General features: G+C 47.4%; 1 protein-coding gene across 2 annotated transcripts in view; it reads left to right on the plus strand.

Moving 5' to 3' along the window:
• Positions 1-24,690, plus strand: part of LOC138774396 (calpain-13-like) — a 64,513-nt gene that overhangs the window by 13,529 nt on the left and 26,294 nt on the right. For both annotated transcript variants that reach the window (XM_069955203.1, XM_069955204.1), the window contains 4 exons: positions 809-983; positions 1,762-1,803; positions 2,419-2,487; positions 4,706-4,780. In XM_069955203.1, coding sequence (XP_069811304.1) covers positions 809-983; positions 1,762-1,803; positions 2,419-2,487; positions 4,706-4,780 — 361 coding nt within the window. The remainder of the gene's footprint in view (positions 1-808; positions 984-1,761; positions 1,804-2,418; positions 2,488-4,705; positions 4,781-24,690) is intronic.

The raw sequence follows: 24,690 nt of genomic DNA on the forward strand, positions 1-24,690 counted from the left end.
AACACCTAGATACTCATGAGCCCCACTTGAAGGTATCATGGGCCATCTGGGGGTTTTCTAGGTCAACTCATTATCTAGGGAGCTCTATGAGGACGTGAGGTTCTGTAGGTCCATGAAAGTCTGTAATCTTTAAGTGACACAACCATTACTGAGCTGCCAGTGGGTCAGACATGGGCTCTTAGGGATTGTGAATATATAAACCATAACCTCTGTAAGTTGTAAGTCAACAGGTGGAAGACCAATTTACAATACCAAAGTCATGAGCAGAAAGCAAGGTCAGAGGGGCATGGGTCTAGACAGGAGGAATTCAGTCAAAAGCGAGAAGTAGTTAAAGATCACCATAGACAGTAGTCAATTGACCTGGTCAAATAACTAGCTGGGTGCTGAGTGCTGAGTGTAACAAAACACAATACACAAAAGTAGAGCTGAGTGCAACAAAACACAATATACAAAAGTAGAGCTGAGTGCAACAAAACACAATATACAAAAGTAGAGCTGAGTGCAACAAAACACAATATACAGAAGTAGAGCTGAGTGCAACAAAACACAATATACAGAAGTAGAGCTGAGTGCAACAAAACACAATATACAGAAGTAGAGCTCTGGAACTGTTTTGTTTTTTTAAGAGGTGAGCAAAGACATGCTGAAGTACCTGGGGTGGGAGAGGTGTGACTGCTAAGAACAAGTGGAGATCGAGAGAGGACATTTTGTGGCATTAAATTTACTGTGGGGGTACCTCCAGCTTCATATTAGAGATCGGAAGGGATTTAATGTAAAAAAATATGTATTAACGTTATTTTTTTTTTAGACTTCTGGGGACATATGAAAATTTACACTGGGGAAATCCCTCTGAGGCCTTTATAAACCTGACCGGTGGGGTGCCCCTAACATTTGACCTAAACAGCACTGAAGCCCATACTTATTGGAGCATGATGAGCTCGGCAAGTCAGGACACAATAATGGCCTGTATCAGCAGCAAGCAGGTAATCAGCTTTTTAGGACTAGTAAATACACCTTACCTCCATAGGTCCTGTATTTTAAGATGATATTTTTAATTTTGGCTACAATATATTTTAATAGTCATCTTCATATTTATCTGCATAGTCATTTTCATCAGTTATAGTCATCAGTTTTGTAGGATCCTACATCCAATAATCAAAATATAGGGCACATAGTTTCTTTTTTTCTAGGGTGCAATGCATCATATCTCCTGTGGGAGTGCTGCAGGAAACCTAAACACTTGCTTAACCAGTCCAGTATAGCTGATCAATGGGGTTCTAGCAACAGAACTCCCCCCCCCCCTTTTTTTAAGGAACCCAAGAAAAAAGGGTCTGCCCACAGCTAACTAGGAAACCTCTTTAAAGGGGTTGTCCAGCAAACAGAGTATGGCTGAAGCTTTCTACTCACCAGCACTCACATTTTTAGATCCTACATCTCAGAAGTAAGGCTTCTGAGTCATGGTGGGCAGAGCTAAACTGTGAACATGTTGTGTTTTGTCAAATAACTTAAAAGTATCTCCAATATGGCAGAGACAATGTGTAGCTATTAGTGATTGTGACTTAGCTCTGCCCCCTCCCTACATCTCAAGAGTGGGAGTGGAAATTTTTTTGTGGTGGCGAGCGGCAGGTTTAGTCATCTTCTGCTCGTCGGACAACCTCTTTTATTTAGATTTTTCTCTTTCCTTAAAATAATCCTAGCAGTACCTCTTCTATAGTTGACTTTATTTCAGCCATACTAATGATGTAACTTTGTACTTTGCAGAGTACATATTTTGGCAAGCGGAGGGGCAGTGGCCTCAACAATGTAAGTTGAAAACCTATGAATATGAGTTATAACTTGAAGCTGGGCCCCAATGGAAAAACCTGTCCCCCCCACCCCCGCCACACACACACACACACACACACACACCATGAACCAATTAATTATCCTAGTGTCCTCTGTGACAGAGTGACAGATGGGGTCATTGGACACCCTCAGTCACCAGAGCTTAGGTAGAAATTCACATTCTATAACTACACCCCAATGACACTGATATATAAAGAACACTACAAATTGGTCATCATCCAAAAGAAAAATGGATTTAGCAAGAATACATGTTTGGCTTAATTTTAGGATAGGTCTTCAATGTGTGATTGTAGCTGGGTTTACTCTTTGATACCACTACAGTTTTTTTAAGCCTATTACAAATAAATGAGAAGGAGGTATATCAGACTACATAGAGTTTGATAGTAGTCTGTTACCATGGAGACATATAGCCTCACATCTGTGCCGTAAAATCAATTTTCAAAACCACATGCCTTTGTTTCAATGTCAAGAAACAATACAGTAAATGCAACAATGTTGCTAAATTCTGTATACTCTTTAAGTTTCTGCTTTTAATTGCTACTGATATGTTATTGTCTTCTGCATCACTTCCAGAATAACCCAGAATTCTTAGACAACGCCCCTGAGGGACTCAATAGGTATAATGTTAGAGAGAATGGGCCGGTAAGTGATGTATTATGATGACATACAGTATGTTGATAGGCACAGTAACACAGCTTAGCAAATGCAAGGCTCATTTTCTAAAATACTCTGTGCTGCTGGGAAACTTAGCACTACGCAATGGGTCTCTAGGTGACCCAACATTAGACCAATACAAAGGTTTATGCAACTGGAGAAGACACCTGAAGAATTATGTAAGTAACACAGCAGGAGATAGAAATCCAACAGTACTGTGCCAGCATTTAGGTCACACATGACAGTCACAGGATATCTTTCCTCGAAGGCGCGTGTAATAGGTCATGTTTTAAATCAACGATCAGCCGTCAGTGTGCATTGATTTAAAACGTGACGTAAAATCCTGAGATATGGTCTTCTGGACGTTGCTCTGTGTAAAAGGAGCAGACCGCCACTCTCTCCTATGGGCCAACCGGACTATCTAGATTGTCCAGGCAGCCCCTTCCATGATGCCACTTCCATGGTGGTTGGCCGTTTGGGCACACAGGTATGGTGGCACACCTGCTTTTATTTTAAAGGGTCAGTTACACCTTGTTTCCCTGTGGACAGTGTCCTGCCAGGTTGCTACGGGGCCCCTTGGGATGATATCACAGTGTGCCGGAGTGGTGTAGTGACCCTCCCGGACTATCGGAACTGCCACCCACAGAAAGGGTAAATGTCCCAAGGCTGTAGTATACACAGTGTCGGTGTGAGGTGATGAATCACAGAGTCTCTTTATCATAAATAATCTTGCTTTTACTTGGAAAGTACGTGTGTGCAGCAAGTTATAAAGCTTTCCCTTGAAAGGGTACGATACACTTGATAATCCCCATGATAAAGCACTTGATAAGACACTTGATAACATGGAAACCAGATCTGTGGTAGGGACACAGTGAGGACTACAGTCCTGCTGACTGTGTAGCGTGTTGAGAGATACAAAGAATCAGAGGAGCAGAGGGGAGGATGTCGTGAGAGTCCCAACCCAAGTAGTACTGTGCTCTGCCGGGATTATGGAGGATGAGTTAGAAGAATATTTAGAAGAAGAGAATACTTGTGCCCGTATATAAACCCTTGAGTCTTCACACCACCTAATGCCGACCAATGTCGTCTTAACCCTCCTATGATTGTGACACAAGGCCCCAGACCTTGTTACCTGGCATGAGCGGAATGCTGAGGATTTCCTGCTGACAACCACGCTGTGACATAGAGTTCCTAGGCTCATAGCAACTTTGCTCTATCCGGATCGGTTCCTAGCTTTCTGCTGTCTGTGGAAACTGTCCTGCTCTGTGACTCTCCTAGTCCACGGTGTAAGTTGGAGTTGTCTCTGACTTGTCTTCTCCTGTGAGGGTTTAACACTGCATAGTGCTATGTAGCGTTACTGAGAAGAAACTGTGTGCTGTGTCTTGTCTGGCTTCCTACCCATATGGGGACCTGACTAAGACTACCCTCTTCAGAGTAGGGGGACCTGACAGAGGGCCAGGGCCCAAGCAGACCACTGAAGAGAGCTTTCTAGCTTGTGTCCTTCCTCTACAATGTCCAACACGAAAGACCCATGCACTTCCTCTATCCATGTGACTTCCTTTCTCAGCATATATAAAGTGTGCTGTGAGTGGCTGAAGAGTGCAGTAGAAGAAGTAAAGAGAGAGATGATAGGATAGGAAAAGAAAAGATTTTCATAGGTCCACAGATCCCTGTGACACACAATTAAACAATAACCCTTTACACACTTCAGCTGTGCAGCATCTAAGTACATACACCTAATACAGTGACATCTAGTGGCGAAACTTTAGCATTACTTTCATCACCACATGTATACAATAAGTACAGGCTTTTACGAAGGGTGTAAGGGACAACACAACTATAGGGACACATGGGTGTGCATAGGAGCTGTAAACACTAAATGGTAGAAGGGTTTTATTGAACACCAAGTGGACGAATGAGATATCAGTTGCTAAGGTTCAATTACCAGTCATCATTTTTGACTTGAAAACGTAAATAAAAAAATATTCTTTTTGTTTTTTGTTGACTGACATAAAATAGAGTAAAATGAAGCCCATGATTCAGAGAATACAGGGAACCTAACTTGTGGTATTTATACTAGTGATTACTTTATGTTAAAGAGGTACTTTGAGCACCCTCAGGCACCAGATGTTATGTCCGCTATAGTCTTCCCCTAAAGCATTTAGAAGCTATCCCAATGTGTAATCATTCTGTCTGTTCCCACCAGAAACTCGCAGAAAATCAGGTCCTGGATACAGGCCTCGTGGCACGCCATGCCTATTCTATCACAGACTATGCCAAGGTAAGTAATAAAGATGTGGAAAATTATATAGATCCTATAGGTTATTATAAATGATATAGATGATTTGAAGTGTCACTGTTGTTTCAGGTTTTTTTTTTAGTCCAGGCAATTTTAAGAAACTTTGTAATTGGGTTTATTAGGCAAATATGCCATTATCTGCATTCAAAAAGACTTTCCCCAGGTCCCCCCCCCTCTTCTCTCTCATCCACTGCTCATTATCAGGAAATCTCGACTCTTTTACATCAGTCAAGCCCTGTCTGTTCTATGGAGAAGGGAGGGGGAGGAGGGAGATTAGTCGTCAGCAGAGAGTCTCATGGTGCCTCATCTCCCTCAACCGCTACCCTCTCAATAGACAACCATGAAGACAAGGGGGAGAGCTCAAACTGCTTTCTCATTATAAAAATGCATTTTTCGGCTAATAAACCCAATCACAACGTTTCTTAAAAATGCCTGGACTAATGATTTATGCAAAAAAAAAAAAATTAAACAACAGTGACACTTTAAGGACACTTTATAGGTCATATACAGCATCGTCATGTGGCAGGGATTGGAGACATTTTTTCCATACATTTTACTTGTAGCTAAACATAAAAAAATTTGGTACATGGAAACTATCTGCAAGCATTCTGCCCTTTACATTACATTGTGATTATTTTCTGGCCTATTAAATTCCTATGCTAACTGGAGGTCTCCTCAAGGAGAACTGCTACCCTCTTAAGCAAACTTTTAATCCCTATTGGGAACAAAAATCCATTTCTTCTCAAGAGCGTTGAAGACGACTTAATGTCCCTGTCTAGGGGTGATTGTGTAGGGAAGGGTCAGGACAGGTGCTACTAGAGCACAAGCCCTCCCTCCACAGAGGAGCTATTGACGTACTTTATTCCCAGGGAGCACTGCCTGGCCTATAAGACTGCCTATGCCAGCTGGTAATCTTCTCAAGGGGAAACATTATCCCTACTGTAATCTACTCTATGCCCCTGCATCACTGTTGGGATAAAAAAAAACTGTGATTGGTTGCTGTGGGCAGCTTACACTAGTGTATATTTACACCATTTCATAAATAATTAAAGGATTAAGAAAAAGCACAGCTAGGTTCGTGCAAAAACAGCACCAACTCTTTCCTCAGGTTGTGTGTGGAATTGCAATTCAGCTTCATCTGCTTTAATGGAACAGAGCTGCAAAACCCACACCCAAACTAGGGACAAAAGTGGTTCTAGAAGCAAGTGGCTATGTTTTTCTCATCCCGGATAACTCCTATAAAGGCTCATGTTTTGGGGAAAACCTGTAGGACGAAGCGTTTGGTCACAAGGTCCATGACAAGATTATAGTTAATTTAAATGTAACGCCCCCTAATGGAGCTTCCAGTGTAAGGAGGAGGGTTTGGTATGTTTCACCTTCTCACTCAGCACAGTACCTCCACCTGAGTCTTGACAAGAGCTTGCTTGGTATGCAGGAGGTTGTCACTCTTCTGCCAGGGGCTGACTCAGGAAACCCCCACCTAGCTCGGTACACACTCAATACACTATAAGTGATATACTCACAGAGAGAAGTAACATGGAACCAGGAACCAATTTAATGCTTGGTAAAAATTAATACTGGGCTTGACAATGGGGTATGAAGAAACAGGGAATGGATATGACATAAACATAAATGTGGCAACACAGAACTCTCCCCCTGAAAGGAAGGGGGGTTGTTTGGTAAAAAGGGTGACTAGTATGAGCACTCTAACAATTTAGAATCTAGGAGGTGACTCTCATCACACACAGTCACTGCACACCAAGCCTGCCAACACATACATCCACACTGACTATATGTAATAAGTGAGGCTGCAGCCATATAGTAAGATAAATGTCTATACGTTGGGGCCCAGTTGCCGTGGATGTTGGCGCGCTTTAGAAGTTGTTGGTGCACTTAATAACAAAGCTCTTGAAGCTGGAACAATCCACCAGGTCACAGCTCTTGTTAACATGATTATGACTCTTTATTTGTCACTGTCCAGCCACAGCTTCACCAGCCAGGATACAAAGGGTTACTCACTCTTTTGCTGCTGATCTACACACCAGGCTCAGTCCAGGTTTCCAACATGGAGCAGCAGCATTTAGGAAGGATCTCACAGAGGGAGTGGGTGGCAGGATTCTCCTCACTGGACACACAGGAGCTGGGGGGTCCTGTCTGGGCTCAGTCCTTCCTCTCTCAGCTGTCAGGTCTCTCTCTGTTACCCCTGACACAGCCAGCACAGGAGGTGGTCTCCTCTCCTCAGACCATGCTGCTCACCATGCACTGTCTCTCTCTGGCTTTCTTCCTCCCAGCGCAGCATCACTTCCTGCTCCCCTCAGCTCACTGTCCCAGGGAGAGATGGGAAATGTAGTTTGGGTGCCTCTCTCATAAGCTGCACCTGTTGTTCTCCCTAAATCCTCTCCAGGGGTTACATCAGGAACATTAGCTTTTAGTAGTCTTGCTGCTAATACAGACAAAGATCCACTGACAGCAACATGGTGATAGTTTCTAGAGCTGAGCGAGCATGCTCATCCGAGCTTGGTACTCATTTGAGTATTAGGGTACTCGATGGTGCTCTTTACTCGGACGAGCATCTCGCGATACTTGAGATAATGGCATCTTCCTCTTCCTGCATGTTTGGCAGCTTTGTTTCAGACAATCATCATGCAAGATAGTTGATAGGACTCGAGCCGTGCATTGAGCTCCTGGCATCGCCGATGTGTGCGGCCAAAGCGTTCATAACAACTGCTCAGGCCGGTTGCTGGGGGCGCGACGACGGCGTCCATAGCAGCCGGACTGCTTCTCCTGTTTTTCACCTACTCTGCTCTGCTATTCCATGTTGTAGCAGAGGCCAGGGTTTCACTCCCCTGGCTGATCAACTTAGGTGTAGTGTGTGCTCACTGATTGTTGACTGACAGCTGACTCACCAGTAAGCTGTCAGTATCTGTGCAGGACCTAGAGCCTCAGCCCCAATCAAGCCTGAGGCTGGGACTACAGGTTGCATAAGTACCAGCATTTGTATCATGTTCCTGCCTGTGATAGTATCTAGCTCCTAGTTTACTTAACCTAGAGCTTTCCTGCATTTATTCTCTGGTTACCTGACTTCGGCTATTAACCCTTTATCTACCCCTCTGGACACGATTTTGTACTTTGCTGCTCGGTTGGTTTTGACTTGGACTCCTGACTTTCTCTTTATTGTGTTGTGTATTGTCTTGTTTTGTTCTGTGTTCCACTCAATTAGATCAGGGACTGCCGTCCAGTTGTCCGTTGCTATTAGAGCTTCTGAGGCAAGCAGGTAGGGACAGTGGGGCGGGTGCCAGCTTCAGGGCTCACCTGTCCTTGTGTTTCCCTGTCCCTATCCTAACATTATCGCAGGCCCTTACTCTCGTCAGCGATCCCAGTGGTTCACAATGTCCGTTGAACCGTCTGTCGCTGACCACCTGAATGAGTTAGCCACGCAGATGAAGGGACTGGCGGGTGTGTTGACCCACCTGTCCCAACGAGTGGATTCCCTGACCCAGACTGCAACCCAGACGACTCCAGCTCCTGCCCCAGTGACTGTACCTGTGCAGACTACTAGGTCCAAGATGCTTGTGCCAGACTGATTTGATGGTAATCCCGATAGATTTAGGTCTTTTAGGGAGTCTTGCCTCCTGTATTTCCGCTTTAACCCTTTCTCTGGTGATGCAGAGAGGGTAGCCATGATTATTTCCCTTCTCCAGGGTGCTCCCCAGGATTGGGCCTTGTCGTTACCAGTTGCGGCTCCAGAGTGGAGTTCGGTCCAGTCTTTCTTTTATTCTTTAGGTCAGATCTATGATGACTTAAACTGCGCTGCCCTGGCACAGTCTCACTTGTTGTCTTTCCAGCAAAGTCACCGTACTGCTGAAGACTATTCTGCTGAGTTTAGGCAGTGGAGTGCGGTTACTTTGTGGGCAGATGCGCCATTAAAAACCCTTTACCGCCAGGGATTATCCGATAGTGTCAAGGACGCAATGGTCAGCCATCCCCCTCCTGACTCCCTAGGTGACCTTATGACAATAGCCGTCTCCATTGACAGAAGGCTTAGGGAGAGGAAACGGGAGAAGCAAGGGGTGACAACTATGGTTCCTTGTCATGGTCAGTTAGCCGGTCCTAAGGTAACCTCTCTCAGGAATGCTGCAGTCTCATCCCCTACTCCACCAAAGGAGGAACCTATGATACTGGGGTCCACCACCGCTGCCGCTTGCAGGAAACATCGCCTGGACAATTCCCTGTGTCTGTATTGTGGAAAACCGGGGCACTTCATCAGAGAATGTCCGTCCAGGCCTAACCAGCATCCAAGAAAACACCAGTGCCTGAGTGATGATCTGGAGGGTCACTCAGGCACACAGGTACCCCCTAAGGTTTTTGACAAATTCTTGTTACCTGTTACATTGTCTTCTGGTGAGGTAATTTTTTCGTGTCAGGCCATGGTGGACTCGGGTGCAGTCCTGATGTTTATCCGCACATCTGTTGCCTTGTCCTTGGGGTTAAAGTTAATTCCTCTATGTTATCCATTTTCTGTTTCAGGTGCCAACTCTGCCCCTTTAAGTGGGGGTAACATCAGGTTTCGTACCCCAGAGGTCTCCATGGGGGTTGGCTGTCTCCACCATGAACTGATATCTTTTTTTGTTATAGACAAACTAGCCGCAGATGTAATCCTTGGGTTGCCACAATCCTGTGTTTAGTTGGAGAACCTCTGAACTTATCAAGTGGGGTAGCTCTTGCGATTCACATTTAACTCAAGTTTATCCGTCTTTGTGTTCTGTTTCTGACATGTTGGTTCTTCCAGAATGTATTTTAGATTTTGGTGATGTATTCGATGAGGCGGTTGCTGATGCCTTGCCTCCTCACCGTCCGTATGATTGTGCCATTGACCTAGTGCCCGAGGCCAGGTTCCCCAAGGGGAGGATTTTTAACCTGTCCCCCCCGGAGCGAGAGTCAATGCGGCAATACATACAGGACAGTTTGAGGAAGGGTCACATCTGCCCATCTGTGTCTCCTATGGGTGCTGGATTCTTCTTTGTAGAAAAGAAAGATGGTGGGCTACGCCCTTGTATTGACTACAGAGAACTTAATGAAATAACTGTCAAGGACCAGCATCCACTTCCCCTGATCCCGGATCTGTTAAGTCAGGTAGTTGGGGCTCGTTGGTTCTCGAAAATTGATCTTAAGGGAGCCTATAATCTGATCCGGATCAAGGAAGGTGATGAGTGGAAAACGGCATTTAAAACGCCGGAAGGTCATTTTGAGTATCTGGTGATGCCCTTTGGGCTCAGTAATGCTCCTGCTATTTTTCAAAGATTTGTCAATGACATATTTCGCGATTTATTTGAACAATTTGTTGTTATATATCTTGATGACATCCTCATCTATTCTCCTGACTTGCCCTCTCATCAGAGACATGTGCGTGAGGTGCTAACCAGACTAAGAAAAAATTCCCTATGTGCGAAATATTCCAAGTGTTTATTTGGAGTTAAAGAGGTTGGTATCTTGGGCTATATTCTTACCCTGGATTCAGTGCAGATGGACCCTAGTAAGGTGTCAGCAATGCTCGAGTGGGCTAGGCCCACTACCCTGAAGGAAGTCCACAGATTTCTGGGCTTTGCAAATTTCTATAGGAAGTTCATTTGTAATTTTTCCTTGGTTGCCAAGCCACTGACTGAACTTTCTAAGAAAGGAGCAGACCCAGCCTCTTGGTCACCAGAAGCCGAACAGGCTTTCACTCAGTTAAAGAAAAGTTTTTCTTCTGTCCCTGTCTTGGTGCATCCTAATTTAGAGCTTCCATTCGTGGTTGAGGTTGATGCCTCAGAATCTGGTGTAGGGGCGGTACTTTCCCAAGGTCGGGAACCCTATACTAATCTGAGGCCTGTTGCATATTTCTCCAGGAGATTCTCCACTTCTGAGGCCAACTATGATGTTTGCAACCGGCAGCTGCTGGCTATTAAGTGGGCTTTTGAGGAGTGGAGACATTTCCTGGAGGGAGCTAGACACCAGATTACAGTCTTAACCGATCACAAAAATCTCCAGTATCTGGATAAGGCTAAAAGGTTAAACCTACGTCAAGCTCGTTGGGCTCTGTTTTTTATCCGTTTTAATTTCATTGTTACGTACCTTCCTGGCTCTAAGAACATAAAAGCAGATGCTTTATCCAGGAGTTTTGGTGTCTCTGAGGTAGAACCCGTTAACATTCTACCTCAAGGCATTGTGTTGGCTGGTATGTCTGTTGACCTTAAAACAGAAATTTTGAGGTCTCAAGATAACGCGCCGGCTAATGTACCTTCCGATAAGTTGTTTGTTCCTGTTAATCTGAGATTAGCAGTACTTAAAGAGATTCATGCGTCCACTCTAGCCGGTCATCCTGGCATTGCTGGGACAGGTTATTTGTTGTCCCGCTCATGCTGGTGGCCTTCCTGGCAGAGGGATGTCCGGGAATATGTTAAGTCCTGTAAGACGTGTGCCCGGGCAAAAACCCCAAGGTGTCTGCCTGAAGGTTTGCTCCAACCTCTTTCGTTGCCTGGTTGTCCATGGTCCCATCTTTCCATGGACTTTGTCACAGATCTTCCTGCATCGCAGGGCAAAACTGTGATCTGGGTAGTAGTGGACAGATTTAGTAAGATGAGTCATCTAATTGCATTAAAGAAATTGCCTAACGCAAAGACCCTTGCCAAACTATTCATACGCCATGTCCTCAGACTACACGGTATACCCTCTAATATTGTCTCTGACCGGGGGTTGCAGTTTGTGTCTAAGTTTTGGAGGGCGTTCTGTGGGTTGTTGAACATCTCCCTGTCATTTTCTTCGGCGTTTCACCCAGAAACAAATGGGCAAACAGAACATACCAACCAGTCCCTCGAACAGTATTTAAGGTGCTATGTGTCTGATAACCAAAATACATGGTCGGAATATCTGCCCATGGCGGAATTTGCCCTGAACAACCACGTCAATGCATCTACTCAGCAAACCCCCTTCTATTGCAATTATGGTTATCACCTCAGATTCTCAGCAGTGCCTAACCAAGAGTCACATTTCACTTCAGTTAACCCCTAGCCGCACCAGGACGTTATTGTACGTCCTGGCAGGAGGTTACTTTCCGCATCACGACGTACAATAACTTCCCGGCTCCCGGTGCTCACTGTGAGCCGAAACTAAACTGTCAGCTGATAGCTGACAGTTTAGTGTAGCTGTGTAGTTTAGTGTAGCTGCTGCTGGACCCCCTGAAGGGGTCCAGCACAGGCGATCACCGGCATCAGTGGATCGGTAACGATCCACTGTTGCCGGTGAAGCAAGCGGTAAATCCCTGGTCCCGGCCATCTCCCTCCCCTGATGGTGTGTCCTCTGTTTCCCCTCCCCTGATGGCGTGTCCTCCGTTCCCCCTCCCCTGATGGCGTGTCCTCCGTCCTCCATCCCCCTCTGATGCGGTATCCTCCGTCTGCCCCCCCTCTGATGCCGCGTCCTCCGTCTGCCCCCCCCCTCTGATGCCGTGTCCTCCGTCCCCCCCTCCTCTGATGCCGTGTCCTCCCCCGATCCTCCCCCTGCTGCTGTGCCATCTCTCCCCCCGATCGCCGCCGCCGCTCCTCTGCCGGTACTCACCGGAGGGCCACAGTCAAGGTCGCTCCTTCCCCCTCCTCCTGGCAGCAGCACTGGCTCGCCGGATCCCGGAGATCAGAGTGAGTTCCGGACCGGGGAGCCAGTGCTGCGAGGAGGTGGGGGAAGGAGCGATCTCTGCTGTGACCCCCTCCTGCTGCAGCAGCATGTACCAGTGCCTGTGTAATGACGCTGGTACATGCTGCTATATACTGTGATTGGCAGCTCTGTGATCAGAGCTGTCAATCACAGTATCTGATCATGGATGCAGGTTCTGATCCCTGACTTTGTGAGGGATCAGAGCCTGCATCCATATAGTGTAAAACACACACACACACACACTAAAAAGTGCCCCCTCCCCTGTGATCTCCCAGTAATAAGGGAGATCTTACTTAGTGTCCGTCAGTCAGCGTCCGTTAGTATGCGTCAGTCAGCGTCCGTTAGTATGCGTCAGTCAGCGTCCGTTAGTAAGCGTCAGTGTCAGTCAGTGTCCGTCAGTATCAGTCAACGTCCGTTAGTAAGCATCGGTGTCAGTCAGTGTCCGTTAGTAAGCGTCAGCATCAGTCAATGTCCATTAGTAAGAGTCAGTCAGCGTCCATTAGCAGGTGTCAGCAAGCGTCAGTCACCTTCCGTAAGTAAGTGTCAGCCAGCATCAGTCAGCGTCCGTTAGTAAGAGTCGGTCAGTGTCCGTTATTGAGCATCAATCAGCCTCCGTTAGTAATCGTCAGTCAGCATCTGTAGGTAAGCTTCAGTCAGCGTCCATTAGTAAGTGTACGTAAGCGTGAAGAGTTCAAAATGGGGTGAATTATGGGGGTTTCTTGTATACAGGCCTCTAGAATATGCTTCAAAACTGAACTGGACCCTAAAAAATTCTGAGTTTAAATTTACACAAAAATTTAGAAAATTGCTACTAAACAATAACGGCCTTTAAAATCCTAAAAAAGTTAAAACATATTCACCAAATGCTGCCAACATAAAGTAGACATGTTCTAGATATGAATTAATCAATATCCTTTGTGGTAGAACTATCTTCCTTAATGGCAGAGACTTTCAAATTTAGAGAAATGCAATTTTTTTCAATTTTTCACAACATTTTAGAGTTTTTCACAAAAAAAGTTAAAGGTATCGGCCCAAATGTACCACTAACATAAAGTAGAACATGTCACGAAAAAACAATCTTGGAACCACAAGGATCAGTAAAAGCATTCCAGAGTTATTAATATATAAAGTGACACATGTCATATTTGGAAAATTTGGCCGTGTCATAAACACCAAAACTGGCGGTGTCCCCTAAGGGTTAAAGAACTCACACAAAAACTGTGCACAGTTTGGGCAGAGAGTCTTGCGACTCTAACCGTATCCCAACAAAAACATAACCAATGTGCCAACCGTAGACGTCGTTCTGGTCCTCAGTATGAAGTGGGGGAGAAAGTGTGGTTGTCCACTAAGAACCTCCGACTTCATGTGCCTTCAGCTAAATTTGCTCCCAGGTACATAGGCCCGTTCCCCATTGCAGAAATTATTAACCCTGTGTCATTTAAGTTACAGTTACCCCGATCATTAAAAATCCATCCTGTATTCCACAAGAGCCTCCTTAAGAAGTACACTCCTCCAGCAGTTGCTTGTCCTCCTCCCCTTCCAGCTGTGGTCCAGGGTGAATTGGAGTACGAGATTGAAAGGATTCTCAACTCAAGAAGAATTCGTAGGACCATACAGTAACTGGTACATTGGAAGGGGTATGGCCCGGAGGAGCGTACATGGGTAACGGCACGAGATCTTCATGCCCCTGATTTAAAAAAGAAATTTCATCTGTCGTACCCTGATAAGCCTGGAGGTCCTTCTCAGGGTCCTCGGGGGGGGGGGGGGGGGGGGGGTGTTCTGTTAGGACTCGAGCCGTGCGTTCAGCTCCTGGCATCGCAGATGTGTGCGGCCAAAGCATTCATAAAGCATTCAGACCATGCTGCCCACCATGCACTGTCTCTCTCTGGCTTTTTTCCTCTTCCTCCCAGCGCAGCATCACTTCCTGCTCCCCTCAGCTCACTGTCCCAGGGAGAGATGGGAAATGTAGTTTGGGTGCCTCTCTCATAAGCTGCACCTGTTGTTCTCCCTAAATTCTCTCCATTGGTTACATCAGGAACATTAGCTTTTAGTAGTCTTGCTGCTAATACAGACCAAGATCCACTGACAGCAACATGGTGATAGTTTCTAGAGCTGAGCGAGCATGCTCGTCCGAGCTTGGTACTCATTTGAGTATTAGGTACTCGATGGTGCTCTTTACTCGGACGAGCATCTCGCGATACTCGAGATAATGGCGGCTTTGTTTCAGACAATCATCATGCAGGATAGTTGTTAGGACTCGAGCCGTGCGTTCAGCTCCTGGCATCGCAGATGTGTGCGGCCAAAGCATTCATAACAACTGCTCAGGCCGGTTGCTGGGGGCGCGACGACGGCGTCCATAGCAGCCGGACTGCTTCTCATGTTTTTCACCTACTCTGCTCTGCTATTCCATGTTGTAGCAGAGGCCAGGGTTTCACTCCCCTGGCTGATCAACTTAGGTGTAGTGTGTGCTCACTGATTGTTGACTGACAGCTGACTCACCAGTGCAGGACCTAGAGCCTCAGCCCCAATCAAGCCTGAGGCTGGGACTACAGGTTGCATAAGTACCAGCATTTGTATCAGGTTCCTGCCTGCAATAGTATCTAGCTCCTAGTTTACTTGACCTAGTGCTTTCCTGCATTTATTCTCTGGTTACCTGACTTCGGCTATTAACCCTTTGACTTGGACTCCTGACTTTCCCTTTATTGTGTTGTGTATTGTCTTGTTTTGTTCTGTGTTCCACTCGGTTAGATCAGGGACTGCCGTCCAGTTGTCCGTTGCTATTAGAGCTTCTGAGGCAAGCAGGTAGGGACAGTGGGGCGGGTGCCAGCTTCAGGGCTCACCTGTCCTTGTGTTTCCCTGTCCCTATCCTAACAATAGTCTTTGGGAGCTCGTAGCATCACATGGGAACCTTACATGTTGATAGCAGCGATTGGCTGGCCAGATCAGATGACCTGGGCATATAAGAATCAGTTCCCGCGATGATAGCTTCAGACGCATAGGGAGAGAGCTGCTGTCTGTCAGGGAGAGTGTTAGGCGGGGAATTAGCGTGCGGTTAGGCAGGAATGTGACACAAAGAACCCAACAGTCCTTCTAAGGGCTTAACATTTTCAAAACATATATATAATTTTTTTTTGCTACTCTTGGCGGCTGGCTTGGACTTGTAGTGTAGCTGTCAGTAGTCAATTTGTCCTGTTGCTGACATTACCTTGGCTGGCTGGTAATTCAGCTATACCTATCCTCGCTGTGCAGTGTCCTGTGCAACAGGTAAAAAAAGAACCAGCACCAGTTACACATATACTCTATAAGTCTACCCCCAAAACTGCTGTCAGTAAACAATTTGTCCTGTTGCTGACATTCTCTTGGCTGGCTGGGATCTGTAGTTCAGCTATACCTATCCTCACTGTGCTGTGTCCTGTGCATGTAGTGAGAGAGACAGGGATCAGTGAAGTACAGCTACTGCATCAGTGTGTTCAAGGCTGTACTTTGACCCCTCATAGACATCACTCAGCTCAGGAGATTACTGGCCCGACAGTGAACAGAAGTTGGAACGAGGGAGGAGGTACAGGAACATGGGGGAAGGAGCCGGGAGCACATAATTTGGCGTAATGTTGTGATTAGCCAGCCCCAGAGGCCTCCATGCATGCTGCCCCTGGTATTTCCTGTCCATTTACTTGTTGTTCCATCATTTTCTGAGGTTTCCAGGTTTTCACGCAACCTTCCCTGTGCAGAGCTTTGGTCCCCTGCAAAGATGCTCGAGTTTCCCATTGACTTCAATGGGGTTCATTACTCAAAACGAGCACCTGAGCATCTGGAAATATTCGTGTCGAGTATCGAGCACCCAAGCATTTTAGTACTCGCTCATCTCTAATAGTTTCCAATTTTTTAGTCCATACAGACTAGACAGGGCGAAAACTTATCCCTGATCCAAAAGTTGTCATAGGCTAATGACTGGTTATATGGGATTCCTAATACGTTAATACCAGGATATCATAAACTACCCCTCAAAGGCCATACTGGCCCCAAAAGGGCATTACTGACCCATCAATGACCATAATGACTAAAACTGAACTTCTTGTATTCCCTCCCTCTAACCAACACAAACCCGGCATCTTACTATCAGTCTGTGGTACTAGCATAACTCCTGTGCATTAAGCTCAATGTCTGGGGGTTATGCTAGACTCGGATCTATCTTTTACTCCCTATATCCAATATCTTGCATGCTCCTGTCACCTACATCTCAAAAACATCTCCACAATCCGCCCATTTCTCATCACTGACACAGCTCAGACTCTTACAGTCGCCCTGATCCATTCCCATCTTGACTACTGTAACTCCCTACTAATCGGTCTTCCTTTCTCTAAGCTCTCCCCTCTCCAGTCTATCCTAAATGCTGCAGCCAGACATATCTTCATCTCCAGCCGTGACACTGACGTCTTCCCCTGTGCCAGTAACTGCACTGGTTACCCATTGAAGGAAACCTATCACCCCCCGTGCCGGGGCAGAGCCCGGCCAACCCCCCGCTAGAGACCCTTATACTAACCCTGGAGAACAAAGTCCCACTCCTGGAGCCGCTCCCGCTACCAAAATATCACTGTCGGAAGCCCGACTCGCGGCCATCAGAGATAAGTCCGTTGCCCATAGAGAATGACGGCTCCATTCATTCTCTATGGGCATCGGACTCCTCTCTGATGCGCACGCGCCGGGCTTCCCGATGGTGATATCTCGGCAGCCGGAGCGGCTCCAGGAGCAGGACTTCGTTCTCCGGGGTAAGTATAAGGGTCTCTAGTGGGGGGGTCGGCCGGGCTCTGCCCCGGCACGGGGGTGACAGTTTCCTTTTAAGTCCAGAGTTCAGTTGAAACTCTTCACCCTCACCCATAAAGCTCTCCACAACTCTGCCCCTCCATACATCTCCTCCCTCATCTTCATCTATCATCCTTCCCATGCTCTGCATTCTGTTAATGATCTTACACTAACCTCTTCTATAATCAGAACTTCTCACTCCCGCCTCCTGAACTTCTCTCGTGCAGCACCAGTTCTCTGGAACGCCCGACCCAAAGACCTCCGACACATACCTAACACTTACAGTTTCAAGCGTGCCCTAAAGACTCATCTTTTCAGGCTTGCTTATAACATCCCCTAATCTTGTTCACTCTTTTGTTGTTTCCTCTCTTTCAACTAATCTTTGACGGTTCCATGCACTTTATACATTTTACCTGTAACAAGACATTGGCGTGAAACTGGCTTGTCCAGCTCCTTCTATGTACAATGGCTGGACATGGGGCAAATAAAGCACTTGTGCCTCGTGTCACCCCTAGTTCGTAGTCTGTTTGCTCTTGCGAGCATGCCTAGTATTTATGATGTTTTTTTATTTATTCCAATTTAATTTGATCATATGTAATTGTAACCTCTTTACTGTGTTTAAAAAAAAAAAGTGCTGCGGAATCTGTTGGCGCTATACTTTATTAGGTACACCATGCTAGTAACGGGTGGTCTTCTGCTGCTGTAGCCCATCTGCCTCAAAGTTCGAGGTACTGTGCGTTCAGAGATGCTCTTCTGCCTACCTTGGTTGTAACGGTTGGCTATTTGAGTCACTGTTGCCTTTCTATCAGCTCGAACCAGTCTGCCCATTCTCCTCTGACCTCTGGCATCAACAAGGCATTTCCGCCCACAGAACTGCCGCTCACTGGATGTTTTTTCTTTTTCGGACCGTTCTCTGTAAACCCTAGAGATGGTTGTGCATGAAAATCCCAGTAGATCAGCAGTTTCTGAAATACTCAGACCAGCCCTTCTTGCACCAACAACCATGCCACGTTCAAAGGCCCTCAAATCACCTTTCTTCCCCATACTGATGCTCGGTTTGAACTGCAGGAGATTGTCTTGACCATGTCTACATGCCTAAATGCACTGAGTTGCCGCCATGTGATTGGCTGATTAGAAATTAACGTGCAGTTGGACTGGTGTACCTAATAAAGTGGCCGGTGAGTGTATATGCCCCACAAAGGCTTTACTGACCCCTCAAGGACCATATTGCCCCATAAAGGCCTTACCGACTCCTCAGGAACCATACTAGTCCCACAAAGGCTTTACTTACTCCTCAAGGACCAAACCGGACCCACAAAGGCTTTACTGACCCCTTAAGGACCAAACCGGACCCACAAAGGCTTTACTGACTCCTCAAGGACCAAACCGGACCCACAAAGGCTTTACTGACCCCTCAAGGACCAAACCGGACCCACAAAGGCTTTACTGACTCCTCAAGAACTATACTAGCCCCACAAAGGCTTTACTGACACCTCAAGGACCATATTGCCCCACAAAGATTTAACTGTCCCATGAAGGGCCATACCAGCCTTACAAAGGTTTTACTGACCCCTCAATGACCTCCCCCACAGAGGCTTTACTGAGCCCCCAAGGGCACTGCCATACTGCCTCTCTAAAGGCTTTACTGAGCAGTGTCGAATACACTGCAATTATAGCCGGATAAGAATTGTAAAATCCAGCTTAAAAAAAAAAAAAAAAGCAAACTTTCAATTTCTGAAATGATTTTCTTCTGTCGAGCTCAGCACAAAACACCAATTAAAATGTTTTCACTTTTTTCAGAACCTCGTTTAAAAAGTAAATGTTAAGTACGATAAAGCGGCGGCAAACGCTCTGTAACAACACATTCTCCCGTTCTCTCTGCCAGACGACTACAAAGCAGCTTAAAATAATCTACATTTGTTTTAGACCTTGTGCACACACATAGCTGATCTCTGTGGGGGAGGCTGTAATAAGGGAACGTGCAGTCCCTACTGTGGAGCTGTTAGACTCCTTGTGCTGCCATATGGTGCCTCTATGCTCCATCATATTGCAGGATTATTCTACCCTAGAAGCAATGCTGAGAATACCTGCAGCACCTGAGAGAATATTCCAACTTTTATCTGCCTGATTTATACAGAATCCAACAGAAAAGGAAAGTGTCTGCCTTCATACTGTATATGTATATATATTATCAAACTGGTTGCCTCTAGAAAATTGCCTCAAAATTTTCAGGCAATTGGGAATTACCGGCCAGTTGGGCTCAGGTTCACAGGTACAATGTGGGGGTCCCAGGTGTTGGGGCCTGGTGGTCACCACTCCTCCCCCACTGGCGACTAGGTTGTGACAGTAGAACTTGTGGCCAGGGGGTGGTGGCAGAAGGGAAACTGTGTCTAACTTCATTTTTGAGGAGATTAGGTATTTATTACTACTTAATTAAATAAGTACCTCTCCACATAGTTTCCCTTCAGCCGCCGCCCTCGGCCTCTGTCACAAATTCTACTGTCACAACAGAGCCGCCAGCAAGGGAGGAGTGGTGGCCATCAGGCCCCAACATTTGTGAGCTCCGTACTGCACTTGGGAGCCCAATTTGGCACATAATTGTTCTATGCAATAGGGCCCTAAGAGTTCTGGCACTGTACATCTGTATAATGTCCTTTGAATTTGAAGTCCACTTTTTGTAGATAGAGGTCCTCAAGCACATAGCAAGTGGTGTCCATTAGAGTCTCCACATAAAATAACTAAACTTCATTCTTTATTAAAGACAGTAGTAGCAATCACGGTAGTAGTGTGTTTTAAACACACTAAACCCAACAAAACTAAACCTTACCCCATAACAATAGACAGTTTTCCTGCCACATACGTGGTGTAATGACCACTTCTCTTAAACATAACATATCCCCAACATGGCACAACACTTCAGGGCCGTGCAAATTTTCGTTTTTGTGCTTTTGTTTTTTCCTCCTCGCGTTTAAAAAGCCGTAGCACTTTTTTTCACCTACAGGCCCCCCAAACCCTTTTTTTTTGCGCCACTATATGTACTTTGCAATGACAGACTTAATTTTTCCATAAAATATGCTGCGAAACCGGGAAAAAATATCTGCGCAGTGAAATAAAAAATAGAACGCAATTTACTTTATTTGAGGGGGGGGGGGGGTTCTGCTTCTGCAACGGGATCCGCGCCGGCTAATAGAGGCGCTCCCCGGCTATACATATCAGCCGGGAGCGGCGCCGTTCAGAGCAGGGTCCCGGCGGGACCCCTCTCTGAACCCCCCCTGCGGCACCATGACGTATCGGATACGTCATGGGTCGCTAAGGTGTTAAAATCACTCTATTCCCAGGCTTATAACATTTTTATCCTTTGGTCTATGAAGCTGGTTGAGGTGTCATTTTTTTGTGCCATGATCTGTACTTTCTATCGGTACCTTGATTGCGCATATGCAACTTTTTGATCGCTTTTAAAAGATTAAGACCTTTTTAAAATTCTAAATGCTCCTTAACCCCTTAAGGTCAAAGCCAATTTTCATTTTTGCACTTTTGCTTTTTCCACTTTATGTTTAAAAGGCCATAGCGCTTGCATTTTTTCACCTAGAGACCCATATGAGCCCTTATTTTTTGCAAAACCAATTGTAATTTGCAATGACAGGCATTATTTTCCCATAAAATATGCTGCGAAACCGTAAAAAAATCATTTGCGCTGTCAAATTGAAATAAAAAAGGAATTTGTTTTTATTTCGCTGAGTTTTGCATTTAGGCCGTTCGCCCTATGGTAAAACTGACTTGTTATGCGTGTTCCTCAAGTCGTTACGATTACAACGATATGTAACATGTACACTCACCGGCCACTTTATTAGGTACACCATGCTAGTAACGGGTGGTCTTCTGCTGCTGTAGCCCATCTGCCTCAAAGTTGGACGTACTGTGCGTTCAGAGACGCTCTTCTGCCTACCTTGGTTGTAACTTTTGGCTATTTGAGTCACTGTTGCCTTTCTATCAGCTCGAACCAGTCTGCCCATTCTCCTCTGACCTCTGGCATCAACAAGGCATTTCTGCCCACAGGACTGCCGCTCACTGGATGTTTTTTCTTTTTCGGACCATTCTCTGTAAACCCTAGAGATGGTTGTGCGTGAAAATCCCAGTAGATCAGCAGTTTCTGAAATACTCAGACCAGCCCTTCTTGCACCAACAACCATGCCACGTTCAAAGGCACTCAAATCACCTTTCTTCCTGTCACGGCCGCGGCGGCGTCCCATGCTCCGGGCCGCCGCCGCGACCTCCCCCCATCTCATGCAGCTGCCGGGGTCCCGGTGCAGGGACCCGGCGCTGCTACACGTTCGGCCCCGGGGGGCGCCTCACCTCTCCACGCTCCTGTCTCTCGCTGTGCCGGCCGGCGCGCGCGTCCCCGCCTCCTAGGGCGCGCGCGCGCCGGCTGTCTCAGATTTAAAGGGGCAGTGCGCTCCTAATTGGTAGTTGCACCAATCACTCCCCTATAAATCCCAGCATGCCCTGTCCCCTGTGTTGGAGCCTCTACATGCTTCCCATAGCGTTTGGCCCAGCTCCCTGTTGTTCCTGTGTCCTGTCCGTTACCTGGTCCCTAGTCCCTGTTCCTGAGTCCTGTCCGTTACCTGGTCCCTTGTCCCTGTTCCTGGTTCCTGTTCCCCTGTCACTCCACCTGTTCCTGTGTCCAGCCAGTCACGTGCTCTCTCATCTGCAGACTATTGCCTGTACCATCTCCTGCCACGCCTCGCCTGCCGACACCAGCAACCAAGCCAGGAGTAGCGACCTGGGGGTCGCCTGCCGCAGCAAGTCCATCCCGCCTTGCGGCGGGCTCTGGTGAAAACCAGCGGCCCCTTAGACTCCGCTCCCTGGTGAGGTTTGTGCCATCGCTGGTGCCGGTCCAGTGGATCCACTACTCCGGGCGTTACAGTAGGCTCCAACCATGGATCCCGGCGAGGTGCCTGATATCCGCGAGGTAGCCCGAGTGGTCGCCCTACAAGCTCAACAGATTCAGCAACAGTCACAGCTGATTCAACAACTGACTGCAGCCGTTCAACAGCATACCACAGCTCAGCAGTCATCACCTCCGGCAGCCTCTTCAAAACTACGACTGGCTCTCCCAAGTAAATATGGAGGTGACCCCAAGTTGTGCAGAGGGTTCCTGACCCAATGCACTATGTACATCGAACTTTTAAGCAGTCAGTTTGCCACCGAGCGCTCTAAAGTGGCTTTCATTATCAGCCTATTGGAGGGAAGAGCTCTGGCCTGGGCCACGCCACTATGGGACCGTAATGATCCGGTTGCTGCCAATTTTCGAATCTTCCTGGACGAGTTCCGCTCTGTCTTTGAGGAACCTGCCCGTGCATCTTCGGCTGAGACTGCTCTCCTCAATTTATCCCAAGGGACTTCCTCCGTTGGTGACTACGCCATCCAGTTCCGCACCCTGGCTGCGGAACTAGACTGGAATGAGGCCGCGCTGATTGCCACCTTTAAAAAGGGCCTGTCCAGCCAAGTGAAGGAGGTGCTCGCTGCTCGGGATCTGCCTACCTCCTTGAACGATCTTATTCTACTGGCTACCAGAGTCTACGCCAGGTTTTCCGAGAGAGAGGAGGAGGTCCGGCAAGGACGGCGTCTGAGTCTGCCCCGTCGCCATCCTCGGCTGGCACCGGTGTTCCAGAATCCTGTTGCTCCTATGTCCCAGTCGCTTCCAGAGGTTCCTATGCAGGTGGAACGTGTTCGCCTGACGACTGATGAGAGGAACCGTCGACTGGACCAGAATCTCTGCCTCTATTGCGGTGGCGCGGATCACTATCGGCAGAGATGTCCCCAACGCCCTCAGCGTCCGGGAAACGCCCGCACCTAGGTCCGGTGGGAGAGGCCTCCCTAGGTGTGAATGCCACCTCTCCAAGGTTGACTATGCCCGTCTCCATCCAGACACCCTCTGGGCAAGTTTTCCAGACTACTGCCCTCATCGACTCTGGCTCTGCTGGCAGTTTCATCTCTGCTTCGTTGGTCCAAAGATGGCGGCTACCCGTGATCCAGCTAGCCCAACCCCGGTCTATCTCTTCGGTTACGGGGGAGGTTCTTACCGAAGCGGTGTACAGCCAGACGGCACCCCTAGTCCTCCAGGTGGGAGCCTTACATCAGGAGAAGATCTCCTTCTATGTCTTGCGCCATTCCTCTTCCAACCTCCTGCTGGGGCTTCCTTGGCTGCAAATCCATACCCCTAAGCTGGACTGGAGAACTGGGGAGGTTCTCAGCTGGGGTCAGGACTGTCATAACCGGTGTCTGAGATCTCCTCAACCCCAGTGCTCTACAAGGTCACCTGCTTGTGTCAAGCCTCTATCCGGGCTACCGGAGGACTACCAAGACTTTGTCGATGTTTTCTCGGCCAAGGAGGCGGACTCACTACCACCTCATCGGGCCTATGATTGCCCTATAGACCTCCTTCCTGGGGCTTCTCCTCCACGTGGTCGAGTATACCCTCTCTCTGTGCCCGAGACTGAGGCCATGTCCTCCTACATCCAGGAGAACTTACAAAAGGGCTTCATCCGCAAATCCACGTCTCCAGCTGGCGCCGGATTTTTCTTTGTTCAGAAGAAGGACGGTTCCCTCCGCCCATGCATAGACTATCGGGGTTTAAATAAGGTGACCGTTAAGAACCGCTATCCTCTTCCGCTTATTCCGGAACTATTCGACCGTCTTCGTGGAGCAAAGATCTTCTCCAAGCTGGATCTCAGGGGAGCGTATAACTTGGTCCGAATTCGTAAGGGAGACGAATGGAAGACCGCTTTCAACACCAGGGATGGGCACTACGAATATCTGGTCATGCCATTCGGCCTATGCAATGCCCCAGCGGTCTTCCAGGAATTCGTGAACGATATCTTCCGAGACCTCCTCTATGTCTGCGTCATTGTTTATTTGGACGACATTTTGGTCTTCTCCCCGGACCAGCGGACTCATGTGGCACAAGTGCGTCAGGTTCTACGAAGACTACGGGCCAATCATCTATACGCCAAGCTTGAGAAGTGTGTTTTCCATCAGCGCAGTCTTCCATTTCTTGGCTATATCGTCTCCGATCAGGGCCTACAAATGGATCCAGCCAAGCTCGCAGCTGTCCTTCAATGGCCACGCCCGGTGGGACTTAGAGCTATCCAACGTTTCCTGGGCTTCGCCAACTATTACCGGCAATTCATCCCTCACTTCTCTACCCTGGTCGCACCCATTGTGGCTCTCACTAAAAAGAAGGCGGACCCCAGACGTTGGCCTCCAGAGGCCGAACAAGCCTTCAATAGCCTCAAGTCTGCCTTTGCCTCCGCTCCTGCCCTAGTCCGCCCGGATGTCTCCAGGCCGTTTTCTCTCGAGGTCGATGCTTCCTCTGTGGGCGCAGGAGCCGTTCTCTCGCAAAGGGACAC

Source organism: Dendropsophus ebraccatus, chromosome 15, assembly GCF_027789765.1.
Source record: "Dendropsophus ebraccatus isolate aDenEbr1 chromosome 15, aDenEbr1.pat, whole genome shotgun sequence".
In the NCBI taxonomy this organism is placed as follows: domain Eukaryota; kingdom Metazoa; phylum Chordata; class Amphibia; order Anura; family Hylidae; genus Dendropsophus; species Dendropsophus ebraccatus.